General features: G+C 43.2%; 1 protein-coding gene across 1 annotated transcript in view; it reads right to left on the bottom strand.

Annotated features, from left to right (window-relative positions):
- EFEMP2 (EGF containing fibulin extracellular matrix protein 2) overlaps positions 1-27,799 on the bottom strand; it is a 117,884-nt gene that overhangs the window by 44,984 nt on the left and 45,101 nt on the right. Inside the window, exons 4-8 of the mRNA XM_040410301.1 lie at positions 27,342-27,569; positions 18,119-18,241; positions 17,210-17,326; positions 14,091-14,210; positions 10,742-10,861 (exon numbers count right to left, since the gene is read on the bottom strand). Of these exons, the coding sequence (XP_040266235.1) occupies positions 10,742-10,861; positions 14,091-14,210; positions 17,210-17,326; positions 18,119-18,241; positions 27,342-27,569 (708 nt within the window). The remainder of the gene's footprint in view (positions 1-10,741; positions 10,862-14,090; positions 14,211-17,209; positions 17,327-18,118; positions 18,242-27,341; positions 27,570-27,799) is intronic.

Here is a 27,799-nt window from a genome sequence, read left to right on the forward strand (position 1 = left end):
AACTGGCACATGATGATGGGGGGGACTTTATACTGGCACATGATGATGGGGGGGAACTTTATAGTGTCTGTGACTTTCAAAGTCCCACAGTCCTTTGTTCTATTGCTTTAAGTATATTCTTGTTTTGAAACAACATTGATTCTTTCTTAAAAACGGGGGGGGGGGGGGGGGGGCGCAGTTTGCCATCTTCGCCCTGGGCACCAAATGGCCTTGTCCCAGCCCTGACCCCTATGCTTTGGGCAGGTCTCTGGTGAATTTCTTGTGCTAGCTCCTCATCTAATGTATTTACCGATGGCACCCTTAAAGTAATTTACACACTCCGCTCTAAAAATAATATACTGAATAATCCATCTCCCCTGATGCCAGCCACATTTATTCCATTCCTTGTAACCTCAGATTTTTTTTTTTTTTTAACCTTTGGCATTGCTGTGGTATGTTGACTGTGGAGAAATTCATATTTCTCCTTTTATTTGCCCCAGTAACTCCTTCATCCTCAATTTTCAATTTCCAATCTTCTCCCACACAAATTTCCCAGAGAGAACCATTACTAAATTGCCTCAAGTAAAACCTTGAAAAGACAGCAGAATGAACTGCTATATTCAGCTTCTACAGACACTGCTGTGAATTGAGGGAATACGGCTAAAGACACCCTTATCACCAACCAACCTTCCTCAATACCCTTGCTGGTGCCAGAGAAGAATTGCACTAAAGCTTCCTGCTGCTGTATATATTTATAAGTTCTATGTTGCACTTAGTAAAAAGTACTTTGTTACGTTCCACTCTGGCCTCATTCTTCAGTGCTACAGCTTTCACTGCAACTGACCCCAGGGAGCAACGGCCTGAGGTAGGACACTGACACTACAACACTACATCAGGGCCTGTAGCCCTCAAACAAATGGAACTAGCTATAGTGGACACATTGGAGATGCAGCTCAGCAAGGTAAACATTGGAACATATTTTTTGTTATTGTCCCGAAAGTAGGAATTACTGGGTGGGGATTGAAAATGCTATTTAGAAGATTTATGACTGTAACAGTATATTGACTCAGGTGGCGGTCCTTCTCTGGCTGCCTAATGACCACTAGCAATCGTGGATGATAAACTTGATTACCCATTTAATTCAAACCTCTAAATCTTTTAGTACCTCTGAAATAGTTGGATTTTCTATCCCCCATCTCTCACCATGTGGTATGACAATGTGGACCAAATTTTCAGATTTGAGGAACTAGCCAGCTGGGCTTCTAGAACTCACTCTAGCTTCAGTTAATTATGGGGACCCTGGATAAGATTCAGGGAATCAATGAGATTGGAGGCTTAGTGGGTATGGACCTGTACCTTTATAGATACCCATTTTCTTTAGGAGATTGGATGCTCACATGCCAGACCATAGTGCTGCAGATTTGTATCTATGGCCCAGGGAGTTATAGTTCTTGTTTGGGTTTAGCTTATGTATTACCCTCACCTTTTTAACCGTCTTTTTTCCTCCCCTTCCCTCCCTCTTATTTTACATCTCCTCCCATCTATTACAATTAAAATGAGTAAATTTTTCTATACCCACCTATTAAGATGTGATCATATATTGAATGATACAATATGTGTGGGGTGGGTTTATAACGCTGTGGGTATGTTTCTTTTGCAATTGTACCTGATTGTTTGCTAATATTCCATTGTGTATTCCTTTGTCATTTAATAGAAAAGATTCATGACAAAAAACCTGATTTCAATAATTTCCCTCAAGATAAATTCCCCACAGAAAATGCTTACTACTAGGGTTGGGCGAGCATGCTCGGCCGAACACCATTTTGACTCGAGCATCGCAAGCCAATAAACGTGCGGGTATACTGGCACTCACTGCAATGCCATAGCCATGTTGGTTACTGGCATTACAGTGATTGGTTGGCCGGAACGCGTCATCGGGTGCTATATAGCACCCAATGACACGTGGTTCGGCTTAGTCTTAGTTAGGGCGAGCTGCAGCAGAAGGGACAGATGGTGTAGGGACAGGAATTGTTTTATTTTTTTAGGCAGGGTTTAGTCGTGAAAGGTGTTAGAGACCCAAAAGTCCTTTTAAGGACCATTGTTTTATATGGCTGCAATATATATTATTAGTGCAACCTGCGCTAAATTGCGTGCAATTGTTTGGCCGCTGCTGATAGCGACTTTACCTGCGCTACATCTCCTGTATAATGTTTGCGCATCCTAAATATCTGTAACATTCAGTGTAATTTATTTGTGCATACACTTACAAAACCTGCCCTACTGTACGTGTGACATACTTGCAAGCATATATAGCATTTAATATGCTCAAGGCGAGCAGTAAAGGACAGGGAAGTGGCCGTGCTGCTGATGGTGCACGCAGAGGCCGTGACCCTGGGCACGGTGAAACTGTGCCTGCTGCCAGAGCACAAGAAACACACTCATCCACGATACCTAGCTTCATGTCCCAGTTTGCAGGGCGGCGCAGGACACCACTCTCGAAGTCACACTAGTGCGACCAGGTGATCGCTTGGATTGCAGCAGATAATGCTCCGAGTCGGTTAAGCACCACCCTGTCTTCCACAAAGTCCAGTCTCAGTAGCCAAGAGTCTGGTCAACAGAATCCTCACCCTGATTATCCTTCCTCCCACCATGGAGAATCTTGGCAAACAAGTGATCCCACACTCTGATATTCCGAGGGGATCTTTTCATCGCCATTCCTTGATTTGGCTTTCTCTTGTGCACTGATTCCCAAATTCTTGAGCATCCACAGTCAGAAAAAGATAACGGTGGGTAACGGCAATCAGTGTTTCACGAGGTGGATGATGATGATGAGACACTGTTGCCAATAGGTCAACGGCAATTAGCGTCTCAAGAGGTTCATGATGAGGATGAGACACAGTTGTCAATAAGTGAGGTTCTTGTTAGGTCAACAAGTCAGAAGGATGACCAGAGTGAGAAAGTGGAAGGGGAGGTGGTGGATGATAAAATCCCTGACCCAACCTGGGAAGGTGGCAAGCTGAGCGAGGACAGCAGTACAGAGGGGGAGGGATCTGCAGCACCGCAACATGCTGGAAGAGGCAGTGGGGTGGCAAAACAGAGAAGACGGGCCACACCAAACAGACCCATAACTGTTCCCCGGAGCACCCCCTTGCCAAGGGGTAGGTGCTCCACAGTCTTTTTTGAGGAAAGTGCGGACGATAAAAGAATTATCATTTGTAACCTGTGCCATACCAAAATGAGCAGGGGCGTGAACACTAGCAACCTCACCACCACCAGCATGATCCGCCACATGGCATCAAAGCACCCTCATAGGTGGGCCGAACGCGTGGGTCCACAATCAGTGTCTGCGGGTCACACCACTGCCTCCTCTTTCCCTGTGTTACGTGCTTGCCAATCCTCTGTCCAAGACGCAGGCCCGGATGCCACCCGCCCTGCACCTGGACTTTCGCAAGCACCATAATCTAGGACATCCACTTCTGTGTCCCAGCGAAGCGTACAGATGTCCATACTCCAGGGCCTTTAAACGAAAGCACAAATTCCCAGCCACCCACCCACAGGCCATAGCACTAAATGCGCACCTTTCCAAATTGCTGGCCCTGAAATGTTGCCATTTAGGCTTGTGGACACTGAGGCTTTCTGCAGCCTTTCTGCAGCGGTGGCCATCTCTTATTACTCAGTCCCCAGCCGCCACTATTTTTCCCGGTGTGCCGTCCCCGCCTTACACCAGCATGTGTCCCGTAACATCACCCGTTCCCCGACCAACGCAGTTATTGGGAAGGTCCACTAAACAACTGAGACATGGACAAGTGCTTTTGGCCAGGGACGCTACATTTCCCTGACGGCACACTGGGTGAACGTTGTGGAGGCCGGGAGCGAGTCGTACCCTGGGATGGCACAGGTGCTACCAACGCCAAGGATTGCGGGTCCTACTTCCATCAGGATTTCCGCCACCACCTACATTAGTGGCTGCAACCCCCCCTTCTCCTCTTCCACCTCTGAATTCTCATCTTGCAGCACCAGTCAGCCATCAGTAAGTAGCTGGAAGCAGGGTAGCACTGCAGTGGAGAAGCGGCAACAGGCCGTGCTGAAACTAATTTGCTTAGGTGACAAACAGCACACTGCCGCAGAGCTGTGGCAGGGTATAAGGGACCAGACTGAGCTGTGGCTCTCGCCACTCCACCTACAACCAGGCATGGTTGTGTCTGATAATGGCCTTAACTTGGTGGCAGCTTTGGAGCTCGGCAACCTCACACACATACCATGCCTAGCCCACGTGTTCAACTTAGTGGTTCAGTGGTTTCTCAAAACCTACCCTAATTTGCCTGAGCTATTGGTGAAGGTGTGCCGCATGTGTGCCCATTTCCCAAAGTCATCTACAGCTGCCGCCGGTCTGGCAATGCTGCAGCAGCACTTGCAATTGCCAGCTCACCAACTGTTGTGCAACGTGAGCATGCGCTGGAACTCCACGTTCCACATTTTGGCCAGGCTTTGTGAACAGCAGAGGGCAGTAGTGGAATACCAGCTGCAACATGGTCGTCGCCTTTCCAGTCAGCTTCCGCTCTTCACAAGCAACGAGTGGGCATGGATGGTAAGCGGCGATGCCCCTATTATCAGCGTAACCATCCTACTTCTGTGTCTACTGAAATGCTCGCTGCTCACAATGAAGGCGGACGCTTTGCATGTACAGAGGTGGAAGTGGGGGAAGACAGTACACAGAGTGATAATTGGATGATGATGAGGAGGAGGAGCAGGAGACGGTTGCCTCCGCTACAGAGAGTAGTACCCATAGCAGGTTTATTCCATCTGTTCAGCGTTGATGGGCCGAAGAGGAGGAAGAGGATGAGAAGATTGGGAGTCATCCTCCTGATGAGGACAGCGAAGTCTTGTCTGTTGGGACTCTGGCACACATGGCTGACTTTATGTTATGCTGCCTTTCCCCTGACCCTCGCGTCATACGCATTTTGGCCAACACCGATTACTGGTTGTTCACCCTTCTCGACCCCTGCTACAAAGAGAACTTCTCATCTCTCATTCCTGTGATGGAGAGGACTAGCAAAATGGTGCAATACCAGAAGGTACTTGTGGAAAAATTGCTCCAAAAATTTCCAGTTGACAATGCTGGCGGCAGAGTACATAGTTCTTTGGGCAACCGAGGAGGGGAGACGAGGGGAACACACAGCAGTTCCAACAGAGGCAGGGCAACACTCTCCACGGCCTGGGACAGCACCAGAGTATCCGAGCACTTTGGTGCTCGATCAACACTACTTACTACTAAGTGAACTTGTTATTTTTAGTAGTGTGATGTGACAGCAAATTAACTCTTAGAAGTTTCTTGTTCTCATGTTTTGTGGATCTGCATCTCCAGAAATAAACATTCGCTATTTTAGAAGCCATGAAACACTGTATAAATAGTATAAATAGTTTTTTTACTCTGTAATTTGACAAAAAAGAAAATACTGTTAGCCATCCTCTCTGCTGAATTGTGGTTTCACTGTTTTCCGTATTTGCCAGATCAAGCCTAACATAGATATGCATGAAATTTAAAAAGAAATGTGTAATTTAACAGCAAGTTCATATATGCTAAGAAACTACCAAAAAATTAGGAAAAAGAGACAAGAGACAGCTTACTGCATATTGAACTATTGAGTTTTTCATTGGCTATTAGTGTTGAGCGTGAATATTCGAATAGCAAATTTTAATCGCGAATATTCCCACTTCAAGAATTTGCGAATATTTAGAATATAGTGCTATATATTCGTATTCGTGAATAGTGTTGATCGCAAATATTCTAATCCCGAATTTGTATGGCAAATATATTACATTGCCGATTTTCGCAATCAAGTAAATAATGACTGGAGATCACGAATTCTCAAATTTGGCCAAAAATGTGCAAAGTATCGCGAATTCGAATATTGCCAATGCCGCTCATCACTATTGGCTATATGCAATAATTTTCTAAGTTCTCTCTAGTGGTGGCTGCAAGTAGGTAGAATGTCATCTTTTAGTTCTGTATCCAAAATTGAAACTTTGACACTCTGTCAATAAATATTAAAGGGTTAGTCCACATTATATCAGACCTCATAGAGTGGCCGACCCATGGTGGCGATCATACTTATCTGGTTTCCACCACTGGGTTCCGTTTCTATGGCTCCAGAGCTGCAATTCAGCAGAGAGCATCGCTAACAGTAGTATTTGCTTTATTTGTCAAATTACAGAGTAAGGCTACATTCACACGTCAGTATTTTTCTATATCCCGATTTTCGGTACGTTTTTTGCAGATCCGTTGTTCCTGAAAATGTTTCCGTATGTCATCCGTTTTTTGCGGATCCGCAAAAAACGGAAACATGTATAAATTTCAATAAGCAAATAAAGTTGTTTGGATTTCTTTGAAAAAAAAATTGAAAAAAAAAAAGTGAATAAAAGTCTAGTTATGTGTTACCTCAGGTGCCATTTAATTTCCAGGAACGGAATCCGCATAAAACGGATGACATACGTAATGACATACGAATGTCTTCCGTTTTTTGCGGATCCATTGACTTTGTATTGTTCCAGGATCCGATTTTTGTGGAAAAGAATAGGACAAGTTTTATATTTTTTCGGACATGCGGAACGGAACAACGGAAACGGACAGCACACATTGTGCTGTCCGATTTTTCCCAGGACCCATTGAAAATGAATGGGTACAGAACTGGTCCAGATCTGTTCCGCATAAAACGGAACAGATCAGGAAAGAAAAAACGGACGTGTGAATGGACCCTTAAACTATTTATACGGTATTTCATGCTGATATCAACATCCTATTGTAATGGAGCATGTGACTGCTGCAACCAATAGCTGGCCACAGAGGTGACCTGCTCCCCTTGCATCACATGACCCATTTTCTCCTAAATACTGCAATATCACATATGTGGTCATAAAATGCTGTATGGGTACACCACAGGGCTCAAAAGTTAAGGAGCTCCATTTGGCGTTTGGAGGACAGATTTCACTGGAATTGTTCTGGTAAAAAAAACAATATTAAATTGGTATCTCTGTAATCGTAGTGATCATCAGAATAAAGTTAACATGTCATTTTGTCCACAAAGTGCACGCCACAACAACAAAACCCAAAACGCAATCACAGAATTGCTGTCTTTTTCTTTATCCTGCTTCCTAAAAAGTGATCAAAAAGGCTGATGTACCGCAATATAGTACCAATGATAATGGCAGCTCATCCTGCAAAAAAAAAAAAAGCCCTCACATAGCTCCATCAAGAGAAATGTAAAAAAAAAAAATATGATTGTCAGAAAATAGCTGCACTGGTACCCCAGAAGCTGTTTAAATGCAACATGGTGCCTGTAAACCAATCCAACAAAATCTGCCTTGCAAAAGCCTTAAGGTGTTCTTTCCCTTCTAAACATCAATTTACATTCACATTTATGGCACTTCTTTGTCCAGCAGAACTCTCACGATTTAAGGGGCATGGTGTGTCTCAGGGTGGCACAAGATGAGCGCAACATTTTGGGAACTGAAATGCCATATCTGTGGAGAAGTTTTAATTTTTATTTTGCACAGTCCCCTGCTCATTAAATTCTACAAAATACATGTGGTGTCAAGATGCTTGTTCCACCTCGGTTTTAAAATGACCTGCTGTTTAAATCACTTTCTTATGTTTAACATATTTTTAAATATTTTTTGATATTATTTTTCATGTCACTTTTTATATTTAAACTAAAACCCAAAAACCCTGCAGTTTTAGCACTGGCCACTATGTCTAATAATTGGCGCCACTTCTTGGTTTGTACAGATTACTTTACTGCAGTTAACTTACTCTAATCCTGCCTGTAATTATATCATTTCTGTGTATAGATAAGGCAGGATCCACCATTCACAATCGGTGATCATCAAAGCGTATCTATCCTTCCATGTACGATGACTTCTGCACACGTCACAGGGCATGCCTAGAAAACTTTCCCATGCAAGTCAGTAGGGTCCCCTCCTGTCCATTGTATCTGTGGTACATGGGGCTACCGTAAAGCAATTTTTTAATGTTGTGTAAATGCTGTTAAGAACAGCTCAGGCAAGATGGCAACCCCCAGAAAATAAAAACAGATTAGAAAAAAGGATGTCTGCTACTATCTGGTTTTAACTGGCAGATAAAAATTTTGGTGTCACATTTCCTTTAAATGTATGGTTTCCAAAATAGCTTCACTTATTGGGGGTTTTCACTGTATGGGTACGAAGGGTGGACTGGGACAGAAATTCGGCCCTGACATTTGAAAGCATACTGGCCCACCCGAAGATGAAGGCATTACAGAAACATTCATAAGAATATTTCCTAGCTATTTGTGCATTTCTGTTATATTTCTAGTACATGCTCATTGCTAGTTATATTCTGTTATTTTATATAATATCTGTGACACATTTACACAGGATGTTGATTAGGAACAAGTATTTTTAATTCTCAATCTGATTCATTTTCTAGAACAATCTAGGAGGGGGGTTCAGCAGTTGGGACAGAAACAAAGAGGAGGTAGAGTGTACAGTATATCCAGGCACAGTGCTGGTCAGGAAGTCCTCATCATTATCACCTCCTGTTACTTGAGTTCAACCCAGACCTGGCAGTACTGAGACCCCAGGGTAAAGGTCCTGACTTGCTCGCTCTGCCTGCTGCTATGTATACAGATAGTCTCTGCTCCTGGAGGAAGCTGTGTTGCTGCACTAACTGGGCACAGGTTACAGAGCAGTGAATAACACTGGAGGATACTGCTGCTGGACAGACCACTTGCTACAATAACCAGCCTACAACAGTTAATGACCATACTAGGCTATGGAGTGCAGGCAGGGGAGGACTTGGCATGTGTGGCTCCCCAAGCAGTTATGTCTGGAGGCCCTAATCAAACACATTTTTGTATAGAAAAATACAACAATCATCGCTTCCTCCTATGTGCAACTACTCTGACCCAAATACCACTCTGCCATCAAATGTGCCACTACGCTGCCCAAAATGTCACACTGACCCTAATATGGCACTAGTCTGCTCCAAATGCCACTCTGCCCTCTAATGTGCCTCCACTCTCCTTCCAATTTATTTATTTTATGCACTTATATAGCGCTGACATATTCCACACCACTTTACAAACATCAGCATCACACTTTCCCCAATGGGGCTCACAATCTAAGTTCCCTATCAGTATGTCTTCTTCCCCACCCATGCCAATTCTAAAAAAAATCGGCAATGGATACGCCGAAGTTATGTAGAGGTTGGAGCCTCTACATAACTTCGGTGATCCACCGCCAGCTATAGGTCTTATTAAGACTGCCATCTAAAATGCTGGTCTTAATAAATGTGCCCCATAATCCTGACACAAATCCTGATAAAAAAAATGCTATTTGCTATGCCATGTGTTTTATTTCAATATGAGTGGGTAGCAGATAATCATACAGATAGGGATCCTCTTAGATTGGCGGTTCAGATAAAAATCACATGACACATGGCTGTTCTGCCTCACCAGACAAAACAAAAATACTAAGAAGATACAGCCGTGCTGTGTAAGTCTACACATGAATGCATGGAAGACAGAGAAAAAGTACCCTAGAAATATTCTATGTCATCAGGTTTGTTTTGGCTCCTAAGAAAAAACTGAGAATGGACCTTTATTTCCCAAAACTCACATTTGGACGTTATTACAGTAGGCATGGTAAACCTGTACACATTGATGGTGTTTACATTTATTCAGTTGACAGATATCTCCTCTGACTCCCCCACAAACATGTATGCTCAGACCAGTCAAGAGAACCTTTTCACTACCACATACCTTTGGCAACGCACCTTCTGTTGAAATAAAGGATCAAGTATGTTTATATTGCAGGAAGTCTGACACCTGGTACCCCTACCGATCAGAAGCACCACCACAGTACATAGACTTGAAGCTAAGCTGCAGTTCCTGAAGTGTGGTGTTCTGGCTGCATACACTGTGTATTTTCAGAACGGTGGCTGCCACTAACAGCTGATCAGTAAAAATGCTGGATGTTGGAACTTCACTAATTTGATAATAACAACCTATCCTATCAAATTGTATCAAACCTTTAAGGAGGTTTGCAGGCCATATATATATTGATGACCTATCATCAGGATAGGTAATCAATATCTGATCAGCAGGGGTCCGACACTCCGTATCGTCTTGAAAATTTCGGCTGTGCAGTGTAATTCACTTGAATGGAGCCAGTACTTGCAATTACACTACGCTACCGCTCCATAGGAGACGACATGTAGTGTAATGAACAGGAAGCAGCACTCACATGAAGTTCTGCCTCCTCTTCAAACAGCTGCTTGGAGGGGGTCCTGGGTGTCAGACCCCACTGATCAGATATTGATGACCTGATAATAGGTCATCAATATACAGTATATGGATTGCACAGCCCCTTTAAAGTCTATACACTAGATGTTGTCATGATCTAACTCAATATACACAAAAATTACTGGGGAGGGAATTTAACATTTGCAGTGGATTTATAAGGGACACCGATCACACCCTTATCATCTGTCCTGTGGATAGCCGATAAGTTGTCATTTTGGGACAACCCTTTAACAAACTGATCATATATATTATTACTCCTATAATTATTAGTGATGTCATGGTCTTCCCATCACTAAAGATGTCCATACCTATAAAGATGTTCCCTCCATATCCCATTGCAAATGAAAAATCATTTGTATCGTGAAATATCATGTACTTGTATTTTCTGAGATAATTCTGAATTCTGCAATAACTGGCCTCACCTTGACAAAGACGAGTGCCCAACAACCGGTATCCATCAGGACAAATGCAGGAGAAGCGTCCAGGCTCATTCACACATTGATACTGGCACAAATAGCTGGAGTAACTGCACTCATCAATGTCTAGTGTGAAATTGACACAATTAATTAATAATGCAAAACAGAACATGGGTTTACAAAGATTTGAAATAAAGAAAATAGTTTTACGATTGCAACTTTCATTCTGGAAATGATCAGCTGTATTTCAGTTTCATTTGCTCACAAATGCCGGTAGGGACGGATTATGGGAAAATACTGAAGCACTGGAAACACATAAGATTATATACATATGACTATATGAAAGACTATATGAAATTGGCCATAGGGGATGGATCTTTTAGCACTGTTCCGGTGGAAGCTGTCAAAATCTTACAATGAATTTGTTGCAGTGGGTTTCCTATAATGCTCTGCCTTATAAAAGACGGTCAGATTACAACAGCGAGTTATAGGAAGCCCACTGCAACAAATTCATTGTTACATTTTGACAGCTTCCACCTACACAGTGTTAGGCCTCATGCACACAACCGGTTTTTTTTGCGGTCCGCAAAAATGGGGTCCGTAGGTCCGTGATCTGTGTCCGTTTTTTCTTTCGTGGGTCTTCCTTGATTTTTGGAGGATCCACGGACATGAAAGAAAAAGTTGTTTTGGTGTCCGCCTGGCCGTTCGGAGCCAAACGGATCCGTCCTGAGTTACAATGCAAGTCAATGGGGACGGATCCGTTTGACGTTGACACAATATGGTGCAATTGCAAACGGATCCGTCCCCCATTGACTTTCAATGTAAAGTCAGGAGTCCCAATTATACCATCGGATCAGAGTTTTCTCCAATCCGATGGTATATTTTAACTTGAAGCGTCCCCATCACCATGGGAACGCCTCTATGTTAAAATATACCATCGGATTTGAGTTATATCGTGAAAACTCATATCCGACAGTATATTCTAACTTGAAGCGTCCCCATCACTATGGGAACGCCTCTGTGTTAGAATATACTAAGAACTTTGTACATGACTGCCCCCTGCTGCCTGGCAGCACCCGATCTCTTACAGGGGGCTGTGATCCGCACAATTAACCCCTCAGGTGCACACCCCCCCTCCCTCCCCTGTATTACATTCATTGGTGGCCAGTGCGGCCCCCCCTCCCCCCCCCCTCCTAATTAAAATCCCCCCCCCCTTGGTTAGTTTAATAGCGGTCTGCAACCAGCGCAGGATAAATGTCTGCATTTATCCTGCATATAAATGTGTATATATATTGTTTGATCCCCCCATTTGCAATATAACACGAAAAAACCTAACATGAGCAAAAGCTGTTCCCTTATACAAAATACAGTCAAAAACAAATATTGACTCCACATCATATCTTCTTAAGTATCTCCGTGTCTCACTATCTACACACCGCGCACGTCTGACCTGGACATTTAAAATCTTCACTAAAAAAAATATATGTATATTTTACCTGTTTATAAGCTTATGCACCTGAGGGGTTAATTGTGCGGATCACAGCCCCCTGTAAGATATCGGGTGCTGCCAGGCAGCAGGGGGCAGTCATGTACACAGTTTGTAGTATATTCTAACTTGTAGCGTCCCCATCACTATGGGAACGCCTCTGTGTTAGAATATACTGTCGGATCTGAGTTTTCACGAAGTGAAAACTCAGCTCTGAAAAAGCTTTTATGCAGACGGATCTGCGGATCCGTCTGTGTGAAAGTAGCCTACGGCCACGGACGCTGATGTCAATCTTGTGTGCATCCGTGTTTTTTCACGGACCCATTGACTTGAATGGGTCCGTGAACCGTTGTCCGTCAAAAAAATAGGACAGGTCATATTTTTTTGACTGACAGGAAACACGGATCACGGCCGCGGATGAACAATGGTGCATTTTCCGAATTTTCAACGGACCCATTGAAAGTCAATGGGTCAGCAGAAAATCACGGAAAACTGAACAACGGCCACGGATGCACACAACGGTCGTGTGCATGAGGCCTTAGAAGCATCAATAGTGATACGAATGTTTTTGAACAAAGGGCTCAATCTTTACGTTTATGTCTATGGGAGAGAGGTTATCTAGAACAACTTCTGCAGAAGGCTAGAAGATTTGATTAATCTATGCTGCTTTGTGGCATTGTATTAAAAACAAAAACTAAAAGGAAAACTGGTGAAAATCGGGCTGTATTTTCTTTTTAGCACAGCCCCATGGTATCAGTCATTAGAACAGCGATTAATAATAACTGCCAGATTCTGCAAAGTGACACTACCTTAGGTCTCATGCACACGGCCGTTGCCCGGCCGTGCCAGTATTGTGGCCCTCAAACTCATTAACTTAAATAGGTCTGCAATCCGGAAGGTGTGATGCGGAACAGAGGCACGGAATCCCACAAAAGCACTACAGAGAGCTTCCTTGGGGCTTCTCTTCGTGCCTCCTCACAGCAAAAAAATTGAACGTTCTATTTTTTTGTGGTGTGGACGGATCACGGACCCATTCAAGTAGATTGCATCTGGGTTGGTCTGCGGCAGCTGGACAGCAGGGAACGGCCTGGCAACGGCCGCATGCATGAAGTCTTACAGTCACTTACTAAAGAAAAACCTATCATAACAATTAGAAGAAATCACTACATGGTTGGATAGAATGATACCTCAGGGGAATTTCAAATGTGGACATTTTTCCTATTTTGTTACAACACATGCTCTAGATAACTTTTTTAGGGAATATGAACTGTTCATGACTTTATTAATTGTAGAACCAACTTTGTGGGCTGTTATACTATGTCCCTGTAATAGATATTATATTGGGAAAACGACTCGTTGCCTATATAAGAGGATATGCAAACATTTTAATTCTATTTCTACGGAGAGGTGTGTCCTTTCAACTGCAGATGGAGGCAGTTGAAGGATGGAACTGAGTATGTGCTTCCAGCTCAGTGAGCAGGACAGAGAAATTAGAAAAAGAGAATACAGCAGGTGGCGCTATACAGATACATTTCATTAAATAACTGAGTAGCTAGAATACATTTTTAATTACATGCAATTAGAAAAGTATTCAGATCCAGGTGCTGGTTTGAAAACTGTAGAATATTTTTAATGGGAATATTAACTGCTTTGATCCATCACATTTTCTGTTTAGCTGCATGGAAGCGGTTAAATGATTTCTATTAATAAGACTGGATTGGGGAGGAAGTCTAATTAAGATTCATGAGCAGCCATTTACATTATGTGAAGAAATAACCCTCATATAGTGGTAAAATACAGTTAATGATACATGTTGGAAATAATCTATCCCCAATGGTGTTATATACCACCTAAAACTGTATTACGTACCATTGCAGGTATACCCATCATTGTCCAACTCAAAGCCCTGATTACAGCGGCAAAGAAAGGTGCCATAGGTGTTATAGCAACGCTGTTGGCATGGTGCACCCATAGAACACTCGTTGACATCTGTAGGTGAGAAGTTATGGTTTCCATGTTAGCATGTTACTGTACATTCCAATAACAGAGGGAACAGTAAACTATTCTCATGATTCTCTCCCAGTGAACAATATATGAATATGACATTTTATAATTCTTAAGGCCCCATTCACATGACCGTATTTTTGGTCCGGATCCGATCCCCATTTTTTGGGGATCGGATGCAGACCGATTCATTTCAATGGAATGGAGTGTGTGCTGTCCGTATCCGTATGTCCATTCCGTATTCCCACCAAAAAGAGAGAACACATCCTATTCTTGTCCATATGTGAACAATAATAGGCATTGTTACAATGGATCCACAAAAAAAACGAATGCAACATGGATGTAACATGGACGTCATCAGTATTTTTTGCGGATTTGCATTTTGCAGACCGCAAAATACATACGGTCGTGTGAATGCACCCTAAATATCCCCAGGATTTCACAACCTTCCTTTAATAGAACCTTCCTGAGGCCTATAATGATGACTGTCTGTGTCACAGAGTAAAACCTTCCTCTGCTGCCCATATCCAAGTCCAAAATATTCCCCTATGTTCACTTTTCATTACTCAAGCTATGGCCGGACTTGAGTTGATTTCTGAATTATTACTAATACATACCTTCCAACCGTCCTGGATTTCAGTGGCTGTCCCGGTACCGGGGAGATATGTCCTGCTTTCTGGCAGCTGTCCCTGCGTCCATAGGAGAGACAGTTACCATAATGAAGCAGAGAGCCGTCACCAGCAGCGGCTTCCTGCTTCATCATACCTGCCAGCTCTCCACATCTCTTGTCTGTGCGGGGGGGCGGGGCCGGCCGACTGTCAGCCTTGGCTCCGCCTCCTTCACAGACTTGAACAGCCGATGTCCTGCTGATACCGCTAGGAACAGGATAAGTATGTGGTGTTTATTATTATTTCTTTACATTCTGTCAGGGACAGAATATGGGGCATATTACTGGGGGGCACAATGTGGGCATATTACTGGGGGCACATACCTGGGCATATTACTGGGGGCACAGCTGGGTATATAATTCTGCGAAGGACGCACAGTGTGAGGATAAATACTGTGCGGTGGCATGAAGGGGAATATTTACTATCTGGGGCAGTAAAGGGATTGGATGGTATTATGTGTATAGTTATGTTTTGGGCAGAGTTAGAGGCGTGGCCTAGTGCAGAAAAAATCTGATGCGGCGCCCTTCGTGTGCCGCACAATGTGTCCCTCTTTGTTCGCTTACAAAGTTGAAAGGTATGCTACTATTACTTTCTGTAATGCTATTTTAACATCAGTTCACAACCCAGCAGGCTTTTTAATGTTTATGGACGTCATATAGGACAGCTTCCCTCTCAGACACCCCTCTATTAATGAGAGTGAAGACCAGCTGCAAAGAGTGACCTCTACTCTAGATCAGTGGTTTTCAACCTGAGGTACACGTACCCCAAAGGGTTAACACCAAGCATTGCACAATAATGTAGTAATGTAGAAAAAACTAGCTGTTCTCTCCCATAATAGAATCTCTGCTAAGTTGTTAGGGGAGATATCTGATGACAGAATCTGTGGACAGATTACAATAACAACCAAGAGAATTATGATTACAGCTCTAGACTATTAAGGTTTGGCTAACAGCCCTCATTTCGGACCCCCCATTGGTACTTGGAACCAAAACCGAGTTCGGTAAAAGGTTTCTAACAGTAGAAATTAATTTCTGAAGTTATTACCCGAAGTCCCGCGAGACTTCGCGAAGTAATAACTTCGGCTCATAAGAGCCAATACATTCTAATACTGTACGGAGCTACAGTATTCTAACAAAGTTTTATTCAAATCGACTTTGGATGTTTCATCTGAAGTCGATTCGCTCGTCCCTACCCATGATGTTTATTTTTTATATATTTTGAATTTTGATTTTGGGGAAAGTTGGATAATGATTTTTTTTCATATATATTTTTAAAACATTAATTTTTTAACACTTTTTTATATCTCCCATAGGGAACTATAACAAGCAATCATCAGATTGCTTCTCTGATAGACCCAATGCATTAGCAATGGAGTCTATGAGGATTACATTATGTTTCTATGGAGCCCTGCCACAGGCAGGGGCTCATTAGGAACATATATATAGCAGCCTTGAATCATTGAGGAGCAATGAGGCTGCCGCACATACCATCCGGCCCACCCAATCCCCGCTAGGGGAAGTCGGTGCACACCCAGAAGCACATGCTTCCGGGTTTTTGCACTCCCAGATGGCGTGGATGTTTGAGGGGTTAAATGTATGTGATCAACATTATCGTCGATCACATACATTAGTCCCGGGTGTCATTTGTTTAAAACAGCAGGCACCTGGTGGCTGTGGTGCCTGTCGTCGTTAAAGTCTTGCCCAGTGCCATACAGCGCTGGTCGGGAAGGTGTTAATTATGGCATTTTGAGGTAGATAACACTCAATTTAAAGGAGACATTTATAAAACATTTTTTTATTATAATGTATAGCGTAAATTAATAATGATAAATGCATGCTGAGATATATGATGACTTTTCTGTTCTGTCTCCATCAGGGACAGTGGTGTCATGGAGAACTGCCTTGAATAGTGGTGAATATATGTAAAGTATATATACAGTATACACATCAGTGACCAGCTATAAAATGCTCCAACTCAATTAAAACCATCTTAGGTTGAATTCCAGTTATTTGGTCAGTTATTTCCATCAGTTATTGTGAGCCAAAGCCAGATCTGGTTCAAAAACACAGAAAAGCTGCAGATCTTTCCTTTTATACCTGATCTCTGAATAGGCTTCACTATGGGTTTGGCTCACAATAACTGATGGAAATAACTGATCAAATAACTGAAGTGTGAACTCACCTGCAGAGTGACATTGTAAGGGGGTCTTGCATCTCCCACCTGAATTGCAAGGCCTTCAGTTAAAGTGTCCACATCAAATATCTTATTAATTTTTTTCAATCTAAAATAGGTTTAAAACCCGCCTGCCGGCCTTACCTACACATGAGCGGTTGTTGGATGCCAGCTGGAATCCAACCTCACACTGGCAGGTGAAAGATCCAGGAGAGTTAACACAGCGATGCTGACAGTATCTATATCTGCATTCATCAATGTCTGGAATGACACAGAAAATAAGTAAAAATGATCATTATTTGTTGCATTATTATTTGGTATCAATACAAGAAAAGGTTTGCCTCTCTGAAATGTGTAATATCTGTGAGGAATGTTATTTATCTGTAATGATATTGCTGAAAGTGTAGCCAAAAATTTACCCCACTTCTGAGTAACTAAAAATCTAGTTTGGATTGTACAGTTGTCTGGTCTACGATACTTCGATGAGGATAGAAGCAGCGAGGGCCTGTGTTGTATTTCTCTTTCCAAGTGCAGTGATGGTATTTATGCTCACATATCACATATCTTCCCATACCACCCCTTTTCCAATTTTCCGTATTATGTTCTCTGAAAAATGACAATGTTTTTGCAGCCTTTGCAGGCTAGTGAAAAGTCATATGAAGTACACATGGCCAATTAGATTTACCAAGTTCAACTTTAGTCCTTGAAGCTAAGAGAGAGTTGAACACAAGGAGCATTAGATTGCAGATTGAAAAATGCCATGGTGTATAGGGTAATACTTGGCAATAGAACATCCACATAGAAGGCTCTATGAGGAAGGAGGACTCTAGTCACCTACCTAGGTCAACCTCTGTAATATGGAGCTTACTTGACTAAAATGGCCACCTTCGCAATATGTTCTCTTAAAGGCCATAGTAAGTAAACAATAATTACACTAAGGGGCAATAATCTGAAGAAGCTTAATCTAGTGTGGAGGTTTAGTGGTGTAGTAGACTGAGTAGTGTCTATAGCTCTACTATGAAAGGAGTGTACATAGCACAGTCTTATTCTCACCTACACACTCATTTCCGATCTTCCTGTAGCCATCCGGACACTTACAATGGAAACCACCTTGTATATTTACACATTCTTGGCTGGGAAGACAGTCATCCATTTCATATTCACACTCATTTACATCTGGGGAAAAAAAGAAACACAGTACCTTCACCTGGCATCGTGTATTTATGCCGCTATATGGTGACTGCCACTGCCTATTTCCCCTCACACAATGCTACCAAGCAATCTGTAGATTTTAAAACAATACTAAAGATGAGTAGCCTTAAAGGTATATTCTAGGCAAAACAAAATAAAGCTCAAGCAAAAAGATCTGCCTAGTCCCCTCTATTTGTTTCTGTCAGTTGCATTACTTTCATACGGTATTTTATTGGCAGGCAAAAGTGACCTATATAGATCTGTGTGTCACATGTGTCAAAAAGTTGCACATCTGTTGTGCACATCTGAGCAAAAGCCACAAATGGAAAGCACTATATAAATATAGCCTAAAAGCCTCAGAAAAGGACTGAAAAGGTAAATACCTGCAGCAGTTTATACATATTTAGTGATGACTGACTAGAGATGAGCGAATTTTTAAAAAATTCAATTCAGCCAGTTCGACGAATTTTTCAAAAAGATTCGGTTTGATCCAAATTTATTCGCAGCGAATCACGTGAAAAATAAAAAAATAAAAATTCCTGGCTGCAGAGAGCCTTTATAGTGGTGTAGAACATTGTGCCTTGCAGAAACACGCATAGGGAGTCTGCTGTGGTAGTGAAATTATACTGTGAGTCAGTATGAGAGGCATCGCTCTTAGAATCACTGCACACTTCATTTATTTGGGCAGTCATGGGGCCAAAATTGACCAAATAACTCAAGTATGAACTCCGCCTTACAGGTTGATTTTAGCTTCAAGAAGAAGCGCACTCCTTTTACACTGTTGTCAGCTGATTCCACATAGAAGTCTACAGAACATGTTCTATTAAATGCTTATACAAGTAGAGCCCCCCTGACAGAGTGGAGAGGGTGTCAGCAGTAAGTTTGTGTTGACGTCACTGATTATTTTGCCCTTCCTCTGATCCATCAGAGCAATAACCCCCCAAAAAAGGGATCCTGTCTGTTGAGCATCCGCCTTCACTCGGTCAGCATTTGGTCAGTAATCCATCAGTATTGCTAATGCCAAAAAAACAGGAGTGGATCTGCAACGAGCCGGTCCCCAGGGGAGAACACGTGAGGTTCACAGTGGGCCGAAAGCTACAACAGTTTATCGGGTACTCACAGTTAGCAAGTGCCTCCCTGGGCCAGCAGTGCAGTGAAGGGGAGAACAGCACTGGATTCTCCGGGGCACACTCTATTACAGGGGACACCGGCCAGGTGGTGATCGAGGTGCCCTTAATAGTGCTTGTGCTGGCTGGGCCCCTGACTTAGGTAATGTCGTGACGCCAGCACCTTGATGGTGCAAAATGAGGAGAGTGGTGGTAGTATTGAGATAGAAGTATGAGGCAGGATCAAATTCAACTAAGAACTTTACTGTAACCAGGATCTTGACAACAGTTTGTATCCAGTTATGAAACAGTCTCTTATAAACATTCAAGTTGGATGTGATGAATCCCAGTAACAGGCTGTACATGTAGTTATGTCTCAGGCTATAGTGGGTAGTTGTGTACTCACTGATATTCAGCTCTTTGCCTTGCATCAGTCTCAGTAGAGATAGTCCAAGTCTTTATCTTCTACACACAAGTGATGCAACAGATATCTTATCTGTCCTTAAAATAACGGTGAGGCTGCCGGAGGCTAATAAATCCCTCACCTTGATACAAAGGTATTTCCAAATTTCTATTTCTCTACTTTTATAATACATAGTAATACCTCCAAAAATAGTTATTACTTTACATTCCCCATATGTCTACTTCATGTTTGGATCATTTTGTGAATGCCATTTTATTTTTTTGGGGACGTTAAAAGGCTTAGAAGTTTAGAAGCAAATCTTGAAATTTTTCAGAAAATGTCTAAAACCCACTTTTTCAGGACCAGTTCAGGTCTAAAGTCACTTTGTGAGGCTTACATAATAGAAACCACCCAAAAAATGACCCCATTTTACAAACTACACCCCTCAAGTTATTCAAAACTGGTTTTACAAACTTTGTTTACCCTTTAGGTGTTCCACAAGAATTAATGGAATATAAAGATAAAATTTCAAAATTTCACTTTTTTGACAGATTTTCCATTTGAATCCATTTTTTCCAGTTACAAAGCAAGAGTTAACAGTCAAACAAAACTCAATATTTATGGCCCTGATTCTGTAGTTTACAGAAACACCCCACATGTGGTCGTAAACTGCTGTACGGGCACACGGTAAGGCGCAGAAGGAAAGGAATGCCATGCGGTTTTTGGAAGGCAGATTTTGTTTTTTGGAAGGCAGATTTTGCTGGACTGGTTTCGACACCATGTCCCATTTGAAGCCCCCCTGGTGCACCCCTAGAGTAGAAACTCCAAAAAGGGACCCCATTTTACAAACTGCACCCCTCAAGGTATACAAAACTGATTTTACAAACTTTATTTAACCTTTTAAGTGTTCCACAAGAATTGATGGAAAATAGAGATGAAATTTCCGAATTTCACTTTTTTAATAGATTTTCCATTTGAATAAATTTTTTTCCAGTTACAAAGCAAGGGGTTAACAGCCAAACAAAACTTAATATTTATGGCCCTGATTCTGTAGTTTACAGAAACACCCCATATGTGGTTGTAAACTGCTGTACGGGAAAATGGCATTGCGCAGAAGTAAAGGAATGCCATACGGATTTTGGAAGGCAGATTTTGCTGGACTGGTTTTTTGACACCATGTCCCATTTGAAGCCCCCCTGGTGCACCCCTAGAGTAGAAACTCCAAAAAAGTGACCCCATTTTGGAAACTACGGGATAAGGTAGCAGTTTTGTTGGTACTATTTTAGGGTACATATGATGTTTGGTTGCTCTATATTACACTTTGGTTGTCATGGACGTGAAAATACCAAATATGGTGGTTTGTTTCAGTTTTACATAACAAGCATTTAAAAAAAAAAAAAAAAAAAAAAAAAAAAAGATTTTTTTAGTGTCTCCACATTCTGAAAGCCGTAGTTTTTATTTTTTTGTGTAGGGGCTCATTTTTTTTCAGGATGAGATGACGACGGTTTGATTGGTACTATTATAGGGTGCATATGAATTTTTGATCGCTTGCTATTACACTTTTTGTGAAGTAAGGTGACAAAAAATGGCTTTTTTACAGTTTTTTTTTTTTACTGTATTCACCTGAGGGGTTAGGTCATGTAAAATTTTTATAGAGCAGGATGTTACGGATGTGGCGATACCTAATATGTCTACTTTTTATTTATTTATGTAAGTTTACACAATAACAGCATTTTAAAACCCAAAAAATCATGTTTTAGTGTCTCCATAGTCTGAGAGCCATAGTTTTTTCAGTTTTTGGGCAATTATCTTAGGTAGGGTATTATTTTTGCGGGATGAAATGACGGTTTTATTGGCATTATTTTGGGGTACATATGACTTTATGATCGCTTGCTATTACACTTTTTGTAAGGTGACCAAAAAAATGGCTTTTTTTACACCGTTTTTATTTTTATTTTTTTACTGTGTTCACCTGAGGGGTTAGGTCATGTTATATTTTTATAGAGCAGGTTCTTACAGACGTAGCAATACCTAATATGTATACTTTTCTTTTTTTACTTAATTTTTACACAATAACCGCATAAAAATAAAAAAATAAATGTTTTAGTGTCTCCATATTCTGAGCCATAGTTTTTTTTTATTTTTTGGGCGATTGTCTTAGGTAGGGGCTAATTTTTTGCGGGATGAGGTGACCGTTATATTGGTACTATTTTGGCGGGCATACGCCTTTTTGATCGCTTGCTGTTGTACTTTTTGAGATATAAGGGGACAAAAAAATGGTTTATTTAGTACAGTTTTTATTTGTTTTTTTACGGTGTTCATCTGAGGGGTTAGGTCATGTGATATGTTTATAGAGCCGGTCGATACGGAAGCGGCGATACCTAATATGTCTACTTTTCTTTTTTTCCCTATTTTTTACCAAATTTTTTTACTTTATTTGTGGAAAATTACTTTTTTTTTATTTTTTACTTGAAACTTTTAATTTTTGGGAGGGGAACTTTTTTTTTTCAACTTATTTTTCACTTTATTTTTTGTCCCACTTTGGGACTTCAACTTTTGGGGGTCTGATCCCCTTTACAATGCATTCTAATACTTCTGTACTTGAATGCATTGGCTGCATGAGTAATACAGTGTGTATTACTCATACAGCTTCCTGCCTGTGAGAACCAGGGGGCTGGATCTCACCGGCTCTCCACCGGAAGGCAGCCCCGATGCCTAAGGAAGGCATCGGGCTGCTTTCCATGCCATCGGGTCCCCGTCACAGCAGCACGGGGACCCAATGGCAGCTCCGATCCCCACCCGACATCGCACGTGCCGCGGTCAGCGCTGACCGCGGCACATGAAGGGTTAATGCAGCGGCATTGAGGATTTTGCTGGTGCATGCAGCAGGGGTCCGTCTATCAGTGACTGCCGGACCCCTGCCGCGGATCGGGCGGGCGCAGCTCCTGCACCCGCCCGATCCACATGAAGTACATGTACGTCACTGGTCTTTAAGTCCAGCAAAGAAATGACGTACATGTAAGGGGTTAAAGCCTGGTAAAATGGCTGTTGAACTATGTGTCTTTATCCACTCTTTCTCATTTGAACTAGCTTCCACTAAACACAGCTAGCAGCTGCACTCTCACTCCTTCAACTCCTACCCCTCCTCTCACTAAACTAGGCCTGAACTGCACTATATATATACTGTTGTGCTACCCCATCTAGTGGTGGAATATGTGTAATGCACCTGACAGCCTGGTAACAGGAATTTTACATAAGGATGAAATACAACATGATATAACATATGACAAAACAAGCTTTTGCAGTGCCCACGTACACTAGTGGGACGCTACAGATCCAAAACAGAGATGACACATGAATGGAATATTTGTATGTCTTCTGTGTTTTGTACCCACTCCTGCTTTTGGCTACCAAATCATAAGCCGATTCTGATGGGACCATACAGGCCTTACAGCTGCTACACAGACAGGATCCGTTGTGCGCCTCATTTTTCCTTCCTTCTAACAGATCAGAAAAAGGGTCAAATAAATGATGATGTCAGCCAGGCCGAAAGGCAAAATAGTGGCCCAGTCATAAAGTGGGGAGGATGGGAACAGCATGAGAAGTCCACAGAGTGGCTGTAACGGTCACGTCCACACACACACAGGGGGAAGGATAGTGACCACTGCGCTCCACCCTCACCCCTGGCCCTGCCTACTTGCCTCACGAGTACTGATGACAGGGGACAACTGGATGACAGTCCCTAACTTAGGATACGTGCAGGGAAGACAGACAAGACAAAATACAGAACATGAACGGACCGGGTCAGAACCAAGAGAGCTACGCAGTACAAAGGGTTAAGCAAAGAATGGTCAGGAGAAGCCGGGGTCAAATACCAGGAGAGTAGAGAAGTACAAGAGGAGTCCTAAGAGAGTAGTCAGGTGGGAGCCGAGGTCACAATACCAGGACAGATGCGCAGTACAGGAGGAGCAGGCAAAGGATCGTCAGGGAACGGAATCAGGTGAGTATTCAGTAGTCCAACAAATAGCCAGGAACCTAGAAATTAACAGGCAACCTGTGGCTACCGGGCTGCCTGTATTTATAGTGGGGAGTGAGGGTCATGTGACGTGGCCAGCGTCACATGACCGACAGACCAACCAGTTGAGCATCGAGTGATCAGCTCGACGCTCAAGGCAGACTTAGGAGCAGGAAGCCACCCAGCAGTAAAGCCGCCCTGGGAATGAGGTCAAACACAGATCCTCATTCCCAAAGTTAAGCAACAGTTCTGCGGGCAATGGGGGACCGAGTGCACCTTCGGAACCCCGTTACAGTGGCCCTATGACATAGTGTTGAGGTGGAAGCAGCATGAGGAGACCACAGAGTGGCCCAATAACAGAGTCTGAAGGTGGCAGCAGCATCAAGAGGGGGCCACAGAGTAACACAATGACAGTGTGGAGGTGGCGGCAGCATCAGGAGGCCACAGAGCGGCACAATGATAGAGTGTGGAGGTGGTGGCAGCAGCAGCATCAGGAGGAGGCCACAGGAAGGCACAATGACAGTGTGAAGGTGGTGGCAGCAGCAGCATCAGGAGGAGACCACATGGTGGCACAATGACAGTGTGGAGGTGGCAGCAGAATCAGGAGGTCACAAAGTGGCACAATGACAGAGTGTGGAGATGGCAGCATCAGGAGGAGGCCACAGGGTGGCACAATGACAGTGTTCAGGTGGTAGCAGCAGCATCAGGAGACCACAGAGTGGCAAGGTGACATAGTGTGGAGGTGGCAGCAGCATCAGGAGACCACAGACAGACAGCTCCCTTGGCTGAGGTGGTGGAGCCTTGACTGCCTGAAACCGGGTGCGTGCCACTGGGTGATGCAGCAGTTGCTGCGGCAGGCTGGACCACCACATCGGAGCCACAGTTCTCCCAGGCCACTTTATGGTGATGCTGCATATGTTGACGCAGGGCCGTGGTGGCAACATTGGTACCCTGGCCACGCTTCACCTTCTGCCCACAGATTCTACATATGGCCATGTTCACCTCCTCCGGCGGCTTAACAAAATACTGCCACACAGCCGAGTAGGTGATTTTAGCCCCAAAACTACGCACTGACTGACTGCTACTGCTGCTGCTTCCGTGAACCCGTGCACCACTACTTTCCGGGCAGGTAGGCTCTTGCGAAGTGGGTGGTCTACCGAGGGGCACGTTTGGCTCCCGACCTCCCACTGCTGCCACCCTGATGACTCCCAGCCACGCTAGCGACTTGCTGGTTCTGCCGCTGCCTCATGGGCAAGCTGTCATCCTCTTCTCACGATGATGATGAAGCCCCTAATTCACCCAGCTCCCAAGTGCAATCAGCCACATCATCATCATCGAGTACCATCTTCATGTCACTGATGTCCTCCTCAACGGTCTCTTGCTCAGGAGCCTCACCGCTCACACCAGCTCCCACGCCACTCTCCTCATCACTACTTTCCTGCCTAGTGGAGGAAGCGGCGGATGTCTCCTCCACATCTTGGCTGGCCAGTAGCTGCTGACTGTCCTCTAGTAGCTCGTCCTTGCTGGATAGTGGAGCTGAGCCCACAGCATATAATACTTCTCTGGCTGAGGGAACAGAAAAGGACAGAGGCAGGTTGAGGACAGGCGAGGGCACATGGCCTGCTCCCTGGCCATGCCAACTAAGGGTTGTGTCTGACGAACCCATCGACTCTTGGCTGGGAGTGTCACTTGGGATGAAGTGGATGACCGAGTCAACCATTCAAGGAACACTTGGTTGCTGGTTAAGACACGACCACTAGATGACACCAGGAGCTCAGGCCTCTAGCTGTGACTCCTGCTGCCACGCCCCCTTACTCTGCTGTGACCTGTGCCTGCGCCAGAAACATTTAGGCCTCTGCCACTCCCCTGTGAAGGGCCTGGCACTTCTCTGACATACTGTTAGATCAAATAAATAATTAAAAAGGAAATTAAAATACCCCAAAAAAGTCTGTAATTTTCTCACTTCACCACACAACGGCTAATAAACACTTTTTTTCCGCACTTATATACGCCACAAAAGGCTGTAGAACATATAACTACACTGATGAAAGGCAAATAATATATATTTTTTTGCCACTAATACATGCCAAAAAGGGCTTTAGAACATATAACTGCACCGCTGAATGGCAAATAGGCTCTTACTTTTTTCCACTTATACACGCCACAAAAGGCTTTAGAAAATATAACTGCACCACTGAACGGCAAACAGGCCCTTTTTTTCCCACTTATACACGCCACAAAAGGCTTTAGAACATATAACTACATTGCTATACGGCAAATAATATATATTTTTTGTCACTAATACATGCCAAAAAGGGCTTTAGAACATATAACTGTACTGCTGAACGACAAATAGGCCCTTCCTTTTTTCCACTTATACACGCCACAAAAGGCTTTAGAACATATAACTGCACCTCTGAATGGCAAATAATATATATTTTTGCCACTAATACATGCCAAAAAGGGCTTTAGAACATATAACTGTACCGCTGAACGACAAATAGGCCCTTACTTTTTTCCACTTGTACACGCTACAAAAGGCTTTAGAACATATAACTGCACCTCTGAACGGCAAATAATATATATATTTTTTTGCCACTAATACACGCCAAAAAGGGCTTAAGAACATATAACTGCACCGCTGAATGGAAAATAGGCCCTTACTTTTTCCACTTATACACGCCACAAAAGGCTTTAGAAGATATAACTGCACCGCTGAACGGCAAATAATATATTGTTTTTTTGCCACTAATACACGCCGAAAAGGGTTGTAATTATAGCACTTCACCACACAATGGCTAATAAGCCCTTTTTTTCCCACTAATACAAGCCAAAACATGCCTTTGAACATATAACTGCACCGCACAAGGGCAAATAAGACGTACAAATATTTCCTTGTAATAAACCCTGTTAATTGCTGTATCAAACAGCACAGCACTTGCACCCCAAGAAGAATGGTTTGCTGGAATTACAGAGCTGTATAATGGCAATTTGGATCCGCAATCAGTGCAGAAAGGTGTAATAGGATTGTTCCTATTACCCAGGCTGTAACCTTCCCTACTGAACCCTGTTCTGCTTCAATACTGTATAATAAGTCCTCCCTATCCTCTCCCTTCACTTCTAATGCTCTTTCCCTGAACTTCTATTGAGCAAAATATAAGCTTTGAAGTCTTTCCTAGCACTGTCCCAAGTGCCTGCTAACGTCTCTCCCTGCACTAAGTACACTGGAAAATGGCAGAATCCAAGATGGTTGAGACTATTTATAGGGCTGTGACATCGCAGGGCTGGCTGGCTGCTGATTGGCTGCATGCATGGCATTGTGGGTGATCCCTCATTCCCAGAGTTCCTTGCTCCATGTCCTCACACGTGCAGCAGCCATTTTAGCAAAAGCGTAAGGAAATCCTGATTCGGTGCAAATCTAATAATTCCTGAAATTCTGATCGAATTCCACTTCGTCAGCTTCGGTTCACTCATCTTTAGTGATGACATTAAACTATTAAAATCACCATGCCTAGAATCCATCTTTAAGGCTATTATGCTTGGCAGTTACACTTCACTTACCTACACAGGTACCTAATCCTTGAGGGTCTGGTTGGTAACCATTTGGACATGGGTTGCTTCTTGGATCAATTCCAACACCTGTGTTTGGTGCTCCGGCAGTCCCTTGGTCTGTATTGGTGTCACTAATCACAGAGGCCGAGCGAGGGAGGCACAAGTAACCTCCATAATGATTAATACATTTCATTTCACCTTTGCAGGCATCAGGAATAGTCAAGCACTCATTAATATCTGTAAAAGATGCAAAGTGAGACACTAGAACCAATGTAACTATTATCAGATTGATGGGTCTTCTACCTTCGGGACAACCACCAATCACAAGAACTGGGACCCTGTACCCCTCAGACCTCCTTTCCCCTACCCAAATGAACAGAGAAGCAGGTCGGGCATGCGTACTGCAGCTCCATTCATCTCTATGGGAGTTCCAAAAATAGCTGAATTCTGTACTTGACTTATCTCCG

This window comes from Bufo bufo, chromosome 10, assembly GCF_905171765.1.
Source record: "Bufo bufo chromosome 10, aBufBuf1.1, whole genome shotgun sequence".
NCBI lineage: Eukaryota > Metazoa > Chordata > Amphibia > Anura > Bufonidae > Bufo > Bufo bufo.